At 51.1% G+C, this 18,149-nt stretch overlaps 1 protein-coding gene across 1 annotated transcript in view; it reads left to right on the top strand.

Annotated features, from left to right (window-relative positions):
- Positions 1 to 18,149, top strand: part of sox6 (SRY-box transcription factor 6) — a 151,727-nt gene that overhangs the window by 112,792 nt on the left and 20,786 nt on the right. Inside the window, exons 12-15 of the mRNA XM_084682643.1 lie at positions 7,557 to 7,700; positions 9,760 to 9,940; positions 10,987 to 11,174; positions 11,448 to 11,477. Coding sequence (XP_084538769.1) covers positions 7,557 to 7,700; positions 9,760 to 9,940; positions 10,987 to 11,174; positions 11,448 to 11,477 — 543 coding nt within the window. The remainder of the gene's footprint in view (positions 1 to 7,556; positions 7,701 to 9,759; positions 9,941 to 10,986; positions 11,175 to 11,447; positions 11,478 to 18,149) is intronic.

The raw sequence follows: 18,149 nt of genomic DNA on the forward strand, positions 1-18,149 counted from the left end.
AAGAGGATGCAGGCAAGATGCTGCTGGAGCAAACTGGAACAACGGAGCTATAAAGCGGAGACGCGTCATTTGTGGCGAGAGGAGATGCGGAGACGCCGTTGGTCCGACAGTGAGCAAAGAGACGTGCCAGTGGTCCCGCTCTGGCCGTCTCTCTGGACTCTGGTGACGGAAAACAACGCATCCAGCGTCTCCTTCAAAGCCCAGGAAGCTCTGTCCTTCCCTATGAAATCACCCCTCTTTGTTCGTGGGGTTTTCAATCCGCGCTCGGTGGTTTGGCTGGTGTTTATTGTGCTAATGTTTTAAACAGGGCCTCTACCGGGCTAATTGTCGGCGTGTGCGTGCGTGTGTGTGTGCGGGTGCATAATCGGTAATGGCCATATCACCGAGGTTTGTTTTTCACGCATGACTGCACAGGTAGCTGGCCCCTGAAAGGAGCCCCCTCACCTGTGTCTCCCTGCCCAGCACTTCCTGTGCTGGGAGGCCCCGCCCCCCCTCGTCCACGCGGCATTGGCTCAGCTTGCCTCCCTAATTAAAATATCTCTCCCTGTCAGCATCCTGGCAAGGTATAATTTTCCCCAATTTACTCAGTTTAGATTGTGAAATATATGAACCTTAAAAAATTGTCTTATTGGAGGAATTAATTCCCACAATGCAGCAGCCGTAATGTGCTCAGCCATCCAGTGAGCGAGGCTAGCCGCTCTGTCAGTCTTAATGCTGGAGACGCATCTTCTCACCGTCTCCACTGTCATAACAGTCTGGGCTGGGGGACAGGGATGCCCACCCTCCCTCCCCACTCTCCTCCTCTGCCCTTTCTCTGACTGAGAGAGGGGGAAACATGACGAGGTAACAAAGGCTTAAAGCTGAAGCATGTAAATGAATCCTCAAGCCTGCGTATGAGTGTTGGGGGGAGGGGGGCGGTGGGGGGGGGTCGTTCGCTTGTCAATACAGGGCCGTCCGTTCGCGACAATCGTGCGATCCCGGTGGCTGGCTGGCTGGCTGGCTGGCTGACTGGCGGAATGGCTGGCTGGCTGGCTGTCACAGGGCGCCGTCGTACAACAGGGCAATTTCACTCAATGTATCTGTGACAGATTGGTCCTGGTGCTGGAGTCACAAGAGAGAAGGTGTGTAAACTATGTCTCCGACGGCACGCCCCTCTTCATTAGCTTCCACTCAGGTCTGGGATGAGGCGGCCACAGGCAGGAAACAATGGCCCCGTCCACGACTGTCCCCTTCTGATTACAACTGACACCTCTCACCTCAAGCAGGAAATTGTGCTCAGATTGTACCCCTGGACGCGCCTCGACCACCTACTCCGATCAATTGAGTGGGAAGACAAGAGAGGGAATTTTCCTAATCCCACAAAAGAATTTTCTATTTGGCCATGCACTTAATTTGTTGTTTGTACATCTCCCTCGCAATTGCACCAAGTGGAAAACAATTTCCTTAAAGCTCATGTGAGCTAGATATATTGTGTTTGCCCCCTATTACCAGCTTGATAAACAGGAGAACAGACTCTGCGACAGACAGGACCGTATTTTATCATTGGAAACAGACTTTGGGGTTTAAGCAGTTTTAGGGAAAGCATCATTGGATAAAGCAGAACATCTGTGTCCTCTCTACCAGGGATCAGAGTTAGGACTAAATAAATAGAACCCTCTGCTTTCACTCAGTCACATGCTTCCCCCTTCTCTCTGCTTATCTCTTTCCTTTCTCTCGTTCTCTCTCTGTCCCTCATCCTGTCTCTATCCCGTCTCCGCGCCCCTGTTCCTCTCCCCGGCCTTCTACTTTGTGCGTAACCCTCCCTGCTTCCTCTCATTTCCTTCCTCTCCCCCTGTCTGCTTGTCACTCTCCCTACTTTCCTTCTCCCCCCTCCCCCACCCAAAATTGCCCAGGCCCGCCTCATCCTTAAGCTTTAAAATATTGGATGTTAAATTGCTTGAGTGGTGACTTTACACTACAATTACCATCCATCACAGTGGAGACGGCATCACTCAGGGCGTTGCAAGCGGAACAAAAGTGAACCTGGCCCAGGCTCTGGGCTCCTGGGGTAATACCCGCGGGGGAGCCCACCGTCGCAATGAGGACCGGACCAGGCCAGAGCGCCAGCGGACTGGAGGGCCACTCTGTGTGCGTGGAGGCAGGAGTGACAGGGATGACTCTGCCGTCGGAGACTCTCTGACTGGGAGGCAGACAGGGAAGGCAAACCTGGTATTATCTTTTGTTTGGATGCAAATGCCGGTGTGGAGCTGTCGTATCCAAACGAGCGAGGCACTTTTTACTTTGAGTTTGGGGGAGAGAGAGAGAGGTAGGCCAGGGTGGGGGGAGGGAGAGAGAGAGAGAAACAGACAGAGGGAGCATCTGTTTCTGTGTTTGCGAGGAGAGGAGCCGGGTCTTTGAAGGTAACCCAGAGCTGTGCAGCGGTGCTGGCTGCGAGCGAAGCACTAGCTAATGGGCTGGCTAGGTGAGCAGCTGGATGGATGCTGTGGCGAACAGAGGGACAGATGGACAGATAGTGTTGATAATGCTGGGAGAGGCAGCAGAATGGGAAGGCGGGCTCTGGGGCCTGACTGATGGCCGTGAGCTCTGGGTCTGCAGAACTCACGCGGTGTTAGCCAGGACGGTCTGGCTTGATACGAGCACTGTGCGTGTGTGTGTGTGTACAGTCTGCATGTGTGTGTGTGTGTGTGTGTGTGAGTGTGTGTGTGTGTGACATTAGCAGAAGGAGAGGGAGAGACTCGGAAGAAAGAAAGACCGAGATGAGAGGGAGGAGGGAGGGAGTGGGGGTGGAGGGGAGCAGGGTGGTTGCCAGCAGATGAGCCAGATGTTGAGCCATACTGGAAAGCATCGGCGCAGTGCACCAGGACGCCTGCCTCCCCCCCCCGACATCTGGGCCTGGCCTGGGTCAGCCCGCCTTGGCGCCCTGGGCAATGAGCCTGTACAAGCCTTGTGGCAAACAGGGCTGGCGCTGCCATGCCTTCTGAATGGTCGTGGGGCACTGGAGCACGATTAATGCCCTCATGTCCACCCCAGCGCTCAGCTCGGGCAACACAGAGGTGACTGAGGCAGAGGGAGGGAGGGGGTGAAGGGTGGAGGGGGTGAGAGGTGGAGAGGGTGGAGAGGGCGGGGGGGGTGTGGGTGTGCGTAGGGGGGGGGGGGGTGTTACTGGAGAAACCTACTGCCTCAGAGATTGTACATTGACCGAACAATAGCAAACCTTTCCCACCAATAGCAAGAGCAAACTCGTTATAGCAACGTCAAAACGACAGTGTGGGTATACCGTGCGCGGATTAGTCGTGTTTTTGTGTCGTGGGTGAGGTCTCAGTTGTGGTAGGAGTGTAATGCACCGTCATGGCTTGGAGCAGAACCACTGTCAGAATCTGCCACTGTATTTGCCAGCATCTGTCACTCAGCTATGGCCCGGATCATCTCCTTCCGGAAAAACAAGATGCCCAAGCTTGTTTTTCTCTCTCTCTCTCTCTCTCTCTCTCTGCCCCCAAGCCCCCGCCTCATGTTCCGCTCTCAGTCCACTGATCACAGAGGTGTCTTGGTCGACCTCTTATCAAGATGACTTTACAGCCGTTCTCCTTCGCTTTCCTCCCCTTTGACCAAACAAATTCCCGAAAAAACGAAACGTGTGCAGAATCAGCCTGCAGAGGAACGACTGCTCCATGAGGACTGTTGTCCCACGAAAGTGAAACACAGCTCCAAGCAGACACCGCCAATGTTGACAGGGATAATGCTGATACGGAGAACGCCCCGTGGCCTGTGAGGAGAGATGTCTAGTCAGCCCCCTGCAGAGTGGAGCGGCCCAGGGCCCACGGTGTGAGCGAGGGCCGTGAGGTCCGACACCGCCAGCCGGGTGTGTAATCTCACCGTAATGTCGTCGCAGGCAGAAAAGCCGACGGCTCGCTTGAACCCCGGGGCGAGCCTCGAGAGGTCTTGTATTTAATTACCAGAGGCTAACAGGCTGACCTTGGGCCTGGCACGTTCATCTGGAATCCATGCTGCTGAGGTGGTGCCACTGTTCTTCTGGGAGGCAGGGAAGGAGGGAGAGGAGAAGGGAGAGGAAAAAGGTTTCTGCGCGTGTGTGTGTGTGCGCGTGTGTGTGTACATGTGAGAGATATAGCGTATGTGTCTGTGTGTGCCTGAGGTATATTTGTTCTTGAGCTCTGTGTGTTTTCTTTGAGAGGATATTGTAGGAGGGCTTTGTGTCTGGAGTGTGTGTGTTTGTGTGTTGTGGCTGAAATAGCAGCATCCCCTGGAGAGCCTTGGCAGCAGTGGTCTCTCTCTGTGTCTGTAACACAGGGAGGGGTTGAGGGGGCAGGAATACCCACGCTAGGCTGAGGTGCAGGAAACCTCCCTCTGCGTTTCTCTGGACATGTATGCATACACACATGAACACAGCGGCCTGTTCTGTTGTCGGTAAACAGAACAATGTTTGGCTGTACGAGCGTGTCCGACTGTGTGCAGACAAAGGAGGATGAGACGGAGAGGGTTGGGGGGCCTTGGGGGGGTGGACTGACCCAGGTCCCGACCCGCTGCACGTCTGTGCGGTCCTGGGGGCACGGCGCCAGCGCGGGTCCCTACCTCACCATTGACTTTCAGCCTGACCCTCATTACCGCAGTCACCTTCTGCTGCCTTTGACCAGCAAGCTGCCTGGGAGAAGGAGGAGTGGGGGGGGGGAGGGAGGATGGAGGAGGAGGGAGGGAGGGAGAAGGGTGGAGGAGGAGGGTGGAGGCAGAGGGGGAGGAGGAGGAAGGGGAAGAATAGGGGGAGGAAGGAGGATGAGGAGGAGGAGGAGGAAGGGGAGGTGGAAAGGAAGGAGGTAGAGGAGGGGGGAGCCGGAGTGGGAGCCCAGGACGGAGGTCCTCTAAGGCCTTCGTGAGGCCGGCAGATGTCCTCCACTCGGGGGACTGCAGCGTGTGCCCTGGTGAAGGCCAGACAAGTCAGACTGCCTGAACCTGAACCAGAAGCAGCGCTGCGGCACCCCCTTCCCCCCTCCCCCCTCGTCTCCTCTCCTTCCCTCCCCTCCTGTCCGCCGACCTCGCTCCTTCCCTCATTCTTTCTCTTCCTCCCTCAGCCTCTTTGTGCCTCTCCTGCCTCCAGCTAGTCAGCGCACACACACACACCACCCCCAACGCCTCTCCAGAGAGGGCAGCAGAGACGTGGCAGCCCCAGCCCGTCCGTGAGGGGACGGGGGTCGAGAGGCTGTGCGTGTTTGAGGGGCTGTGTGTGCGTGTCTCACCTCCCGTCTGGCTGCCCTCCTGATTGTATTTATTGTTTCTGAGCTCCTGGAGGCTATCTGTTGCCAGTGCCCCCCTGGCCTCTCAGCTCCTCGCCCCTATGGCTCTGACCTGCTAATCAGGCCTCACAAAAGCCAGCTCGACTGCCTCTAATTTGAAGCAAAGCCCAATTATGCTCTTTTCCGGAACAATAAAGTTCTTCCCACTTGAGGTCAGGGTCTTTGCCCATCTAGAGCGTTGTTAACAAACATCTGTACAGCAGACTTCACTTCCGCACGGCCTCTGAGCCTCGCATGGAGTCTGGAGACACGGGGACTCTCAGACTGGGAGTTGGAGGACAGGAAAACACACTCATCCTACACACACACACACGTACGACCGCAAGCAACAAATGTCACTATAACCTAAAGTGCCTCAGTGAACTCCATGGTGATGGTATTAGAGAGATTGATTTTGCGAGGGTAAAAAATAGCACCATGGCCATGCCGTGGCCAGTCCTTCCGAAGACAAAAGGCTGTTTGTGAGGGAGGTGGGGGCAGCGCTATCGTTGTGGGAACGTAATCAGCCTGTCATTTCCGCTGCCCATGTGCTGTTGTTCGCCCCGGGTCCCCAGGAAGAATAGACCTTTTGTGCTGCGATGATGTGGCAGCGATAAAGTTTCTTGCAGGAGAGCATACGTGTTTATAGCTGGAGATATGTGCGCGGACACAAAGTGCTTTGTTTGACTTGCAGTCTGCAGCGGTGAGGGTGGGGCCGCCCCGGCCAGCAGACTGGACTGGCCAGCTGCTTCCATCCACACAGACTTGGCCTGTCAGGAACAGGCCCAGCCCACTCCCGACAAGGAAGGAGAAGGGCAACGCTGATTGGTCCTGCCAACAGGAACTGCCTCGACAGCACCATGTTATTGGCTAGCTTGGAGACAAGGGAGGGATATCTAGGCAGGGTGGAGGGAGCTGCCAGGTACAGTGGGACAGTCATGGAGTGTTTGTCTGGAGGGTGAAGTCTGTCTTTATAGAGGGGAGGGGCAGGAAATGGATGTTTGATAGACCCGCTGCCATTGGCTGTAGGAGACAAAAGATCATTTGACTATGTGCCTGGTGGCCTATCAATACAGACATATGTACTGATGTGGGTCTCTTAGTGGGAGAGAATTACAAAACTTCCTCCAATCAACTCTAGCCAACTTCCTCTAGACTGGCTAACCTAAACATATTTATATTAATGTTTGTGACACACATTATCTATTCACAGTAACTTGTATGTTGACGGTTTGTGTGTGTGAGTTTGTGTGAATGCATGTTTTGTGTCCTGTTGGCCTACAGTAGCCACTAGACTTTATTTAACATATGATCTGTACCTGACCCCGACGTCCGATAATGGGATGTGTGCTTTACAATTTAGCTTTCTGAAATTCCCTCAAACCTCATATCAGTTTTCCTAACCACGAGCCAGAGTGGGTGCCAGATAATCAGGCCAGTAGAGACATCTAGAATATTCTTCACAGTCCTGCCTCTCTACAAGCAATTGTCACTGAGCGCCGCGCCAGTGGTCCCAACCACACACGTCTGAGTGGTAAATCATCACCGGTTTGGGAAGTCACTGATTTAACGCCAAGGAAAATAAGACTGATGACATCAATGTTCTTTGTGTAGATCCGGACCCTTAATAATATAATGTGTTCAGTGTCTTGTGTGATGGGAGTCCAACTGGATTCGGGTTTTCTAACCCGTGAGGGAGGGTGGCCATGCTGGGTAGGAGCAGCTCAGGTGGCAGGGGAGAGACAGGCCAAACCCAGCCAATAGGCAGCTGCATAGACCCCAAGTAGGAGCAGACAGCCAATAGGAAGCTGCGTAGCCCCAGAATAGAGGGAAACACAGGCAATGGGAAGCTGCGTAGTCCCAGATTGAAGGGAAAGGAGAGCTCCAAACAGCCAGCTCCGTCTGAAACCTCGTCCCTGTGCAGAGTGGAAAAAGAGGACTCCGACCAAGCGTGTTGAATGAAAGCCATCTCTGTGTGGTTAGAAGGCTGCTGTCTCTCCTCCCTGGACTAGGCCTTTTGAAATACAGTTAAGACCTTTGATGGAGGTTCTCTGCCAACCGTGGAAAGGAGGGAAGATGTGAGAGAGTGGAGAAGGAGAGAGAGCATTATGGGAGAGGAGAGAGGGAGAGAGAGAAAGAGAGAGTACAAAATACACAGTCAAAAATACAAAAAAAAAAATTGAATGGTGGCTGGGTTTGGATGTTAATGCCATGTTGCTCTCCTCCTCTTCCCCCTCCTCCTCTTCCTCCCCCTCCTCCTCTTCCTCCTCTCAGCAGCTGTATGCCGCCCAGATCGCCAGCATGCAGGTCTCACCTGGAGCCAAGATGCCTCCTCTCCCCCAGCCCCCCAGTGGCCCCATCTCCCCCTCCGCCCTGAAGAACGACAAGAGATCCTCCAGCCCAGTCACTCAAATTAAGGTTCGTCCTCCAGCCCTCCACCCCTTCAGACCTCCGGCCCTCCAGCCCCTACCAGCTGGGGGGGTGCTGGGTCCAGTCGGCAGTGTTCACTGCTGGACTGGTTCTGCAGGGTGGCCCGGCAATCAACACTCATACAGGCCTTGGCTTCTTGCTGGCCATCAGTCTGTTTCAACAAGGCATTCTCTCTCTCTCTCTCTCTCTCTCTCTCCAAGTCTGTGGACACGGTTGCTATGGCTAGAGGCACTCTTTTTTGGGGGGACACACACAGTTTCTGATCACAAAGAACAGGCAAAACGTTTTTTTTTTTTTTTTCTTTCACTGCAATGGAACCAAACCATTACAACATTACAACAGGGAGGGAGATTAGTCCCATGCAAATCCTGTAGAAGAAAAAAAAGTATGCGAAGGAAAGAATTGATGGCTCTTTTTGTCTTGTAAATAAACGGTACGGAGGAGGTTTTCGCTGCTGTATGGCTGCGATCCACCAGCACGGCACTCCGAGCGGAGGCCAGATACATCATCATGCTCACAAGGTCCTAATTGGAAACATACGAACATTTGGAAAAGTTTAGCTTAATATCACAATAGAGCTGGGGCATAAATCATGTCATTAAACAGTAGGGTTGCAGAGCTCTCTGGTATTCTCTTTACTTGGCTCTCTGAGCTTACTCCCTCCCACCCAGCAAAATCACACACCCACACACACACACTGCCCTGCTCCCAGGCCTGTAGTGTCCCGGGGTCTCGTACACTGGGCTGTATCAAGCTGTCTCCTTCACACTGTCATTTTATAGGATCTAAGTCACTATTAGTTGGACACATTAAGATCACGACTACCAAGTTTACAGGCCATCTCCAACACACTGTTTACTGTGAGGCACCATCCAAAGCTCTCTACAATTATTTAACACTTCAATACAAAAAGGTCTTAAAATTAAACTGTCTCGAATTAAACATAAAGTCTAAGTAAATATGTCATGACACTGCCATCTGTATCCATACTTAGTCAGAATTAGAGTGCCTCTAGTTGTGTTTGTCTACTTTCAGCTTCACTGCATGACAAACTGTTATTGGCAGCGCAATAACAAGGCCTAGAGGCTGCCTCTGTCTCCGCCATATGTTTGGACAAGGAGACACGGGCTTTGAGAAAGACTCCGTGAAGCGCAGCACGTTAGCGAGGCTGCAGTCGAAGAGCCTCCATCAGAGAGCGGGAGATAGCGAGGAGGCCAGGGGAGCGGAGCGTCCACTCCAGATCCCTCCGCTGCCACGTGGACTACCTGAGCAGCCAGGAGGCCAGGAGGCCAGCCACAACGCAGCGTATCTGCCCGCGTGCGGTTCGATAGCTCCCGTTGGCTTCCGCTTTTCGACGGAACTCGTGCACCGTACATGCTTGGTCCCATTTCACGGCAAAGGATGCCGCGTCATGTGAAACAAACAATAACAGCAGTGTGCGCAAACTAAAGGACGGAAACGAGAAAACAAGCTAACGAATTAGATAAGGCAGCCGCCATCTGATGATCCTAACAGCTGCCTTTGATCACAGCCACCTCTGTGATCTGGTCATTATTCATTCTTTAAACTAGAGAGGAGAGCGAGAGAGGGAGCGAGGGAGGGAGGGAGGGGGGCAGGAGAACAGATGAAGATGTACAGAGAGGCAGATTCTGCTTTAATTAGTGAGAACAAAGGCTCAGGGCAACTGTGAGGAGAGCTGGCATGGCACCGCGCCACAAGGAGAGAGTGGATGAGGAGGAGACAGGAGAGGAGACAGGAGAGGAGACAGGAGAGGAGACAGGACAGGAGACAGGAGAGGAGACAGGACATACGAGGAGAGGGGAGGAGAGGAGAGGGGAAGGGAGGAGAGGGGAGGGAAGGAGAGGAGAAGAGAGGAGGTCAGATCAGGAGCTGTAGTAATTAGCCAGGAGCTGTGCAGCATCCTGTCATCTGGGAGTCTAAAAGACCCTCAGACAGGAGGGGCATCTATTCACATCTGTCTCTCCTCTACCTCCCTCCATCTCTCCATCCTGCCCCATCCTCCTCCCCTCCCCACTCCCCACCGCAGGAGGAGGGAACGCAGCCTCTCAACCTGTCGGCCAGGCCCAAGACGGCCGAGCCAGTCAAGTCCCCCACGTCCCCCACGCAGAGCCTCTTCTCTGGGAGCAAGAGCAGCCCTAACAGCCTCGGCGGCAAGGGCGGCCTCCCCAGCCCCCTGGGAGGAAGCCTGGGCCGGGGCTCTTCTCTCGGTAAGACCTCAGCCCTCTGCACTGCTGCTGCTACACACACACACACACACGGAAACTGGACCTAGAAACATGCACGAGTCAGAGTTCCGCAGTATATTTAGGCTTTTGTGTGACAGTTCTGACCGGTTTAGCGTTCAAATGTGTTTGTTTAGGATTATTCCGACTGCTTTTGTTCTTTCAGCTGCTTAAATGAAACCATAAAATGTATGTTAGTTTATTTAGTTTTCTGTGTTTAAAGAAAGGGAGTTTGACAGACTCTGTCCCACTGTCAAGGTGTGCCAAGAGCTTTAAACTGTAAGACCCTTCAAAACATCAGACAGAGTTTAATCTGGATTAAACAAGAGTTAATGACATTCTGTCCATTGAACTGTTGACACTATTGCAACTCTTAATCTCCGCTGAACCTTGATATTAAATACCAGGCAGTCTCGACCTGCGGATGTTGAAACACATTATTTGTTTTTAAGAGGACTCTAGTTTCACCATCCCTGTTATGTGAAGCCTTTCCAGCCAGCCTCAGTTAGCTGTTATTAAAAGCAGTCTTTCATTACAGAGGAGCTGCCTGCATTTCCGCTGTTCCCCTCGTGCTAGGGGGCTTTGAACCCCGTCTCACTGTTTGTTTATATTCTATTTCTGTGTTTTTAACTGCCATCCAGCCTCACCTCAGTCTGAGATGTTAATTACACAAAGAAGGCAACACAGACAGACTCCGACTGGTGCCTCGTTTGCAGCCCCACACATGCTGGTGGCCACACACACACACACGTGACACACAAGCACATACACACGCACGCACACACACACACAGGAAGAAGGAGAGGAGGTCCTCCCACAAGGCTGTCTACTTCTGGCTGATGAACACCTGTCATTGAGCTCGTTCACACACTGCATCATAATCAGCGCGTGTGTGCTTTTGCCCGCGTGTGTGTTACTCCACGCATGCGTGCGTGTGTGTGTCTTTGTAAACCCCCCCACCCCCCCACCGCACACACTCGATCACACGTGCTCTAACAGTGTCCCTCTCCCCCACCCACCCGGGCGTGCAGACATCCTGTCCAGTCTGAACTCCACAGCCTTGTTCGGGGACCAGGACGCCGTGATGAAGGCCATCCAGGAGGCCAGGAAGATGAGGGAGCAGATCCAGAGGGAGCAGCTGCAGCACCACCAGCAGGGCATGGAGGCCAAGCTGTCTGCCCTCAACTCCATGGGCATCAGCAACTGCAGAGCGGACAAGGTCAGTGGACACGCGCCGCCACGCAGACGTGACGACGCGCGCGCGCACGACCGCGTCGATAAGACAAAGTGCACGCACACACACACACAGACAGACAGATGTTGGCGCGCACGTTGACACGCGCAGACACGCACACGCCAACGTTTGCTTACTTGGAGACGCACACAGCTGTTCCAATTCTAATGTCTAATTCTCCGTTTATCCCCCTAAATGATCCTCTTCTTGTAATGCTCTCTAATTCTCTCCAATTCTCCCATTTCTTCCTCTCTATAGAATCCTCTGTATTCTCTCTTCTCTAATTCTGTAAGTTCATTTTATTTTTTTACAACACACACTCATTCATTCAATTACTGTGTCATTGACTAAAGAAATGCAAGTCAGTTCCTGTGTTTGCCCAGTAAACATGACCCTCTCTCCAGAACTCTCTAGAAGATCCGCTGTGAGATATGAAGTTGTAGCCCTCAAAACTAGTGGAGAAAACTAGACCTCTCTGCTTCTGTTTGAGACAAATTCTTAAAAGTAATGGCCTTTAATCCCTGTCCAAGGTGGTGCTTTTGATTGGCACTGGTATAGGGGCCAGTGTGTGTGTGTGTGTGTGTGCATGTGCGTGTGTGTGTGTGTCAACATTGGTGTGAGCGGAGCGACGAGGCCGGGCCGGGCCATGCTGTTGCCCGGTGTGGCTAACCCTCTGATGTCTTTGCCCAATTAAGGCAGACAGGGGGCTCACACTGTCCCCTGACATGGGACAGGGCCGCTTTGTACCGGGAACACACACACTCCCAGGGATTCCCTTTAAAAATATCTTCAATCGATGAGTCAATCAAGGAAAAGAAAAAAAAAAAAAAAACGCACCCTCCTCCCTTCAGCATGGGTCCTTGCTGCCAGTTGGCTGTGAGGAGCTGACAGGAACTGGGAGGGAAGTGTCATTAATAATTCACCACTTGACACTTTAAAACACCAGGCTCAACTAGGTCAATGTATATGTAGAAAAAAAACAGAAAAAAATGACTATTTCCTGTTTTTCCATTTTAATTCAATGCCTCATTTTAGCCGTGCGTGGCTATTGCAGGTGCCCATGCTCACGGCTCTGACTGAAGTGTGTCAAGTGAAGTGAGATATTCTTCAGCGGAAGAGCACCTGAAAGGAAGCAACCCTGCGTTTTCCATCCTCATGGCTCGTTCTCCATGAATACCCTTTATCCCACTGTTCTTTACAATATCCAACACGCTTATCAGCCATGTCTGTTTGACCTCTTTAAAGAGAAATGCACACACATGCTGCACGACAAGTCTTTGGCTGTCCCCCCCCCCCACACACACACACACACACACACACACACACACACACACACTGCAAACTTCAGTTTCACACCCAAAGTTTTACACCCTCTTACTCCCCAACTCCCACCAACGCTTACTGTAAATCTACCGGAGATTTACCGGTTTCACTGTTTCTTTGTTCAGCTCCACTAAGTGGAGCATTGGGGGCAGGCAGGCAGGCAGACAGGCAGACAGACAGGCAGGCAGACAGACAGACAGACAGACAGACAGACAGACAGACAGACAGACAGACAGACAGACTGACAGGCAGGCAGGCAGGCAGGCTGGCAGGCAGACGGGTAGGCTCGTATCTGGCCTGTCATGAGCCTGCCTCCCGTTCCCATTTCCAATCCGTCACTGGCTGTTCTCCTCCGGTCTCCACCTCCCTCTCCCCGAGGTGAGCCTGTGGTCAGCCAAGCTCCTGAATCTGCCGCTACATGACATGAATGCAGGCAGCGAACAATACCTGAAAAGGACGGTTTTTCAACAGGCAGTACACACCTACGCCGGCATTGTTCTTCGTAGGTAGAGCTTAGCGCTTTGTAGCTGCCTTCTCTTTTGTGGGCCCTTCCTTTTTTCGGGGGGGGGGGGGGGGGGGGGTTGTTGTCTCTGTTGCATTGTGGGACTCGTCCATTCAGCCAGTGTTTGAGCAGCCCTCTCAGCTGAGCTGTTGTGTGCTGTTGTCAAACGGGGAGGGGGGGGGGGGGGGCTTTGTGACTGCGCTGTCAATCACTCTTCACTTCTGGTCTGCCTATTCAGTCTAGGCAAGCAGCCTAAGGAGAGATGGAGGGAGAGAGAGTGATGAAAGAAAAGAAAAACATTAACCCCTGTGATGTCTTAAGGGTAATACATGACCCGTCACTATGTTTAACAGCAGCAACAAACAAAAAAACTCAATTGTGTTTTTTCAAGTTGAAAAAGTAATGACTTTTCTTAGAGTGACGCCAACATAAAAGCGCTACACCTCCAGTGCAGAAATATTATACTCAGGTCATTTTTTACCCGGCAGTTCTTTCAAATTCATTTACACACCTCAAAAAATAACAGACACACACTCAATGAGAAACGTAAATTGTGTGTGCTACTGATTTCTGACACAAAGGCTCTAATGGTGCTGCAGATGACCATACACCCAGTCCTCTCTTTGCTGAAGTCATGAGTGCATGTTTCAGTGTACAATTCAAATGAGTGATGTCCACTAATGTCCAGTATTTCTACACTGTGAAGAGGGTAAACAGATATTCACAGTTTGTGATGAATGAATAACAGGTTGTTTTTTCACGCAAAATAGATGTGTTTTAGGTGTTTTAGATCAGGTGCGTAGCCAGAAAAATGTTTCAGTATGCCTAGAAAAATACTGACAGGCATCTTTTCTGTTTTTTTTTTACTTATTTACCTTGCGATGTGCACCCGGTGCATCATTTTTTGGAGATATTTTCGTTTTTGGGTAGGCCTTAGAACAAGTTGGGTAGGCCTGTGCCTACCATGGCTACACCCCTGTTTTAGATTCAATAAAGCTGCTTTGCAAAAGTTTGGTCATTTTTAGCCCGTAGGAAAAAGAGAGTATACACAATGTTAAGGGTTACCGTATTTTGTTGATGGGGAACTGGAAGGCTCACCGTGCAGAACCACAACATTGACAACCCACAGGCGAAGAACAAAAAATAATAGTTAGGCGCATTATCAGTTTGAAAATATGACTGGTATGTTTGGGTTATCGCGTTGCCCTTGGTAGCCGTACACACAACAAAGACTCCCTCTTTGGAGAAATCCGTCTGCCTCGCAGTGCATGGCTTCTCTGTTCTCTCTCAGGAAGCACACAGTACACTTCAGTTCTCCTCGCTGCCGGGGAACCAAGCCAGTCATCTCTGAGACAGTTCCAGATAGTTCCCCACGCTACATACCTGCTGTCACTATGCTCGTCTCTCAGGGGAGTCCACAGCCCCCCGCTCTTATCGCTCTCCCTGATATCAATGACACAGAGCACAGGCATTAAAGTGACACTGACTGTCTCTATCTGGACGGTGTGAGGGCAGGGACACCCTCTACCAAGTCACTCTGAAGTAGGATTGTCGTCGTCATGATGACGGGGTGGTTAAGAACAGTGCGGGATGAATGACCCTGACACCAGCACACAGCCTAGAGAGGGCCCCAACATCCCAGATAACAGCTTCCACTTTGGTCAGTTTCAGAATATTAATTTTTCAGCCCAGCACCTCACCTGACATAAATACTGGGTGCTCCCTAACAGCTTTTCTGGTTGGGCTGTTTGGAAGTTTATCACAGAGAAAGCTTACATGAAGATTCTGGAAAGGTAACGTCAATGGGATTAAGGAGAGGTTAAGATCATCTAGTGTGGCTGTTGGAGGGGATATTAAATATTGATTTATCCCAGTGTAACGACCATGCTGCAGAGTGGGGCTAAGTGCTGCTTACAGATGGATCAATTTATCTTTTAATACAAAGTGTGTCCCGTTGAGCACAATGCGTGCTCTCTCTTCTAACCCCTATTACTGAGATCCCAACTGTATGGATCTCCACCTCCTTACTGTACCCCTCTCTCTCTCTCTCTCTCTCTCTCTCTCTCTCTCTCTCTCTCTCTCTCTCTCTCTCTCTCCCTCTCTCTCTCTCTCTCCTTCCCTCTCTCTCCCATTATCTTGCTCTCTCCTTGTGTCTCTATCTCTATATGTCTCTGATCTCTGAGTTAGAAGTGATTGTGTCTTCTTTAGCATGTTGGGCCTTTTTCTTGGCGACTTGAAATATTCATGCTTTACAGGACTGTTTTATTTGTCCATTTTTACTATATCCCATCAGTACAATAAAAGCTTTTACATCCCTCTCACAATTTACCTTTTTGAAATATTTATCTTTTGGTATTATTGTCTGCAGAGGGCGATTACTTTGTTCCATTATTTATCTGCTCTCCTGAAGGAAGCTTTTATTTCAAACAACCTGATATAGAATGCCTAGAGTCAAATACGCCACAATCCATTAGTAACCCTCCACAGAATTGTTCTTTTTATTTGTACAGAAGGCGACTGCAGCTCCAACTTCTCAGTTCAGACAATAAGTCTGACCAGAACATAGTCGTATCTTGTAAGGAATGACCTGAGTGGTGGTACAGTAGCTGGTGGGGCAGGCATCAGAGAGTTGGTAGGTCTGGGATTTAGGGAGGTCCGATTTGCGTATTGATATTCCCAGAGCTCCTGTCTCAGTGGGAGCCCTGGTTGACTGGAGGCTGTTTGAGGAGATAAGATATATTCCTTGGCTCTGCTGACATGTTCCAAACTGGAATCAAAGGGTGAAAGGCCAGTGTATTAACCTATTGAACTGCCCCCTCCCTCCCTCCCCTCCCACACCCCCTCTCTACATTATTGATGAGTGGAATAGTCCCTTTCCCATGTCCCAGAGCCCTCAGCCGAAAACATTCAAATGGGGCTTTGCTGGTGCTCCACAAAAACCTTACTCCTAACCTATTGGTTATAGTGGCAATGCTCCTGTGTGTGTGTGTGTGTGTGTGTGTGTGTGTGCGTGTATTTATGTGCATGTGTGTGTTTGCGTGTGTGCGTGCTTGTGTGTGTGTGTGTGTGTCAAGCTACTACACAGGCAAAGCCCTCACAAAGACTTTGAATATAATCTTGTCTGGTCTGCAGCCCTAGAAGCAATTTTCTGCTCCTTTTCGACTGCTGTCTTGGAAATTGCAAACCAACGTTTTTTGGCTGCGGTGTAAATCCTTGGCATACATGGGTTTGCCCATCCAAATTAGATTATGTTCTGGTCCCAGACACTAGCCATAGCCAGCAAGTGCTATTGTTGAGGATTGCTTACATTAATGCTTTGTCCAATTGTTCACATCTGCCAAAGGAATAAAAATAGTCTATGATTCTGAATGTGTGTGTGGGCGATCGTCCCAGACCCAGTCTAAAACAATTGCCGTTCCCTGTTTCCTTCTCTCCCTCCCCGGCTCGCCTCGACATGAAGGCCTCGTCTTGGTCGGGCCGCTGGCTGAGGTGGCTGGTCTCTTTCTTTCCCTCCTCTGTGGTGTCAGAGTGGGGGGGGGACTGCCAGCCCTCTGCTGCCATTCACAAGCGTAACAGGCCCCCGCCCTGGAGACCTCCAGACCCCCCCCCCTCTCACAGCTCCCATCCAGATACAGCCCAAACCTGCCAGGATACTGGCCACAATGGGCCTGTTATGCTCCGGGCTATTGTTATAGCAAGGGCCATAATGGCTCCAGAGTCCGACAGGTCACAGGGTTCAATCGCCATATTGTTGTGGTTATGGTAATGTTGTGTTATAGTAAGTGCTGCGGAGTGTTTGATAAGGTCAGAGATGTGAAGCCAACTTAACAGTCCCATGAGGAGCCTGGGAACAGTTCAGGGTCATCGAGAGCTGGAAACCCGTAAAAGTACACCAGCGCATGATCTCAACACAGTGTGGAATAGCCTGGCTCCGACAGAAAGGCCTTTACAGCACAGAGATGGCAATGCATAAAACGCACCATTTGCAAATGAAGTTGAAAGGTCAGATTTTGTAGTGGCTGACTTGTTTTTCTATCAAATAAAGAGAAGTACATCCAAGGCCAGTAAATTATATATATTCCGTAATTAAAGACAAACAAACACTCACTCACACACACACTCACACACACACACACACACACACACACAAACACAAAAAGACCTGGCAAACAGCCCAGAGTAGGGTTAGTTTAGCTCCACTATCAAAAACTAACAGTGGAGTTGAGCTCTGTAATTGAACTGAGGTGCCTGACGGCTTTTCGCTGTGTTTTAAACAAATGATGTGATGCCCCGGTGCTGCCTTTGAGGGTTTTGGATGGCTGGAGGTCTGGGAGAGCTGCCCATCTCTGTGCTGAGGGAGGCTGTGCTACTGAGCACAGGGGGAAAAGGGGAGGGGGGGGGCTAGAGACCGCATGAAAGGAACTCAGGGCTTACCGCATGGCTGGATGTGCTTAAGATTTAAATGGCTCAAAACTACCAACTACTGGAGAGCTGCAAAATTATAAATAACATAGCGATTGGTCAAATGTAAAACAGATGAGGGGGCTGAGCAGAAAGGGAGCTCACAGGGGCCGTGTGTTCCGTGTGTTGGGTGTTTGTCTTCTCGGGCAGAGAGATCTGGATCACAGGCCGGTCACAGGCCGGGGACCCCGGAGTCTGGGCTTGCGTGTCCCATGTGACCTGTGTGATGAGGGCTCGCGCCCGTGAGCCTCACCTTCCTCTGGGCCAGGTGTGCGGACGGAGCGCGTGCAGCTGGACCTGGGTTCACGCACGACAATCGACGTGATTCAGCGGAATATTAAGGCACAGGGCCCTTTGTGTGTTTTTCATCAAGGTTTGAGCCCCGTTGCACCTGGGTTGGAGCAATAGTATTTGAGTCTCCTTCAAGGTTTTCACACCTGTCCGCAGCCATTTTTGTCTGCCGCAGCTCAATAAGCTTTCATTTACCCTCCTGAAACGTCTCATTGAGCACAGAGAGAAACAGAGTTTCTCTTGCTTTTCTTTAACTAAAGCCTCTGCTCAAATCCTCACATCATCACTGTCATTGGCCACCAGAGCACCAGTTCAGCCTGTTGTGTTATCTCAAAGTTGTATAAAGGCTGCCTCAGAACAATTCAAGGCCATATGGCATAGGC

The sequence above is a fragment of the Hypomesus nipponensis genome, chromosome 19 (genome assembly GCF_054491055.1).
Source record: "Hypomesus nipponensis isolate SF chromosome 19, ASM5449105v1, whole genome shotgun sequence".
Classification (NCBI taxonomy): domain Eukaryota; kingdom Metazoa; phylum Chordata; class Actinopteri; order Osmeriformes; family Osmeridae; genus Hypomesus; species Hypomesus nipponensis.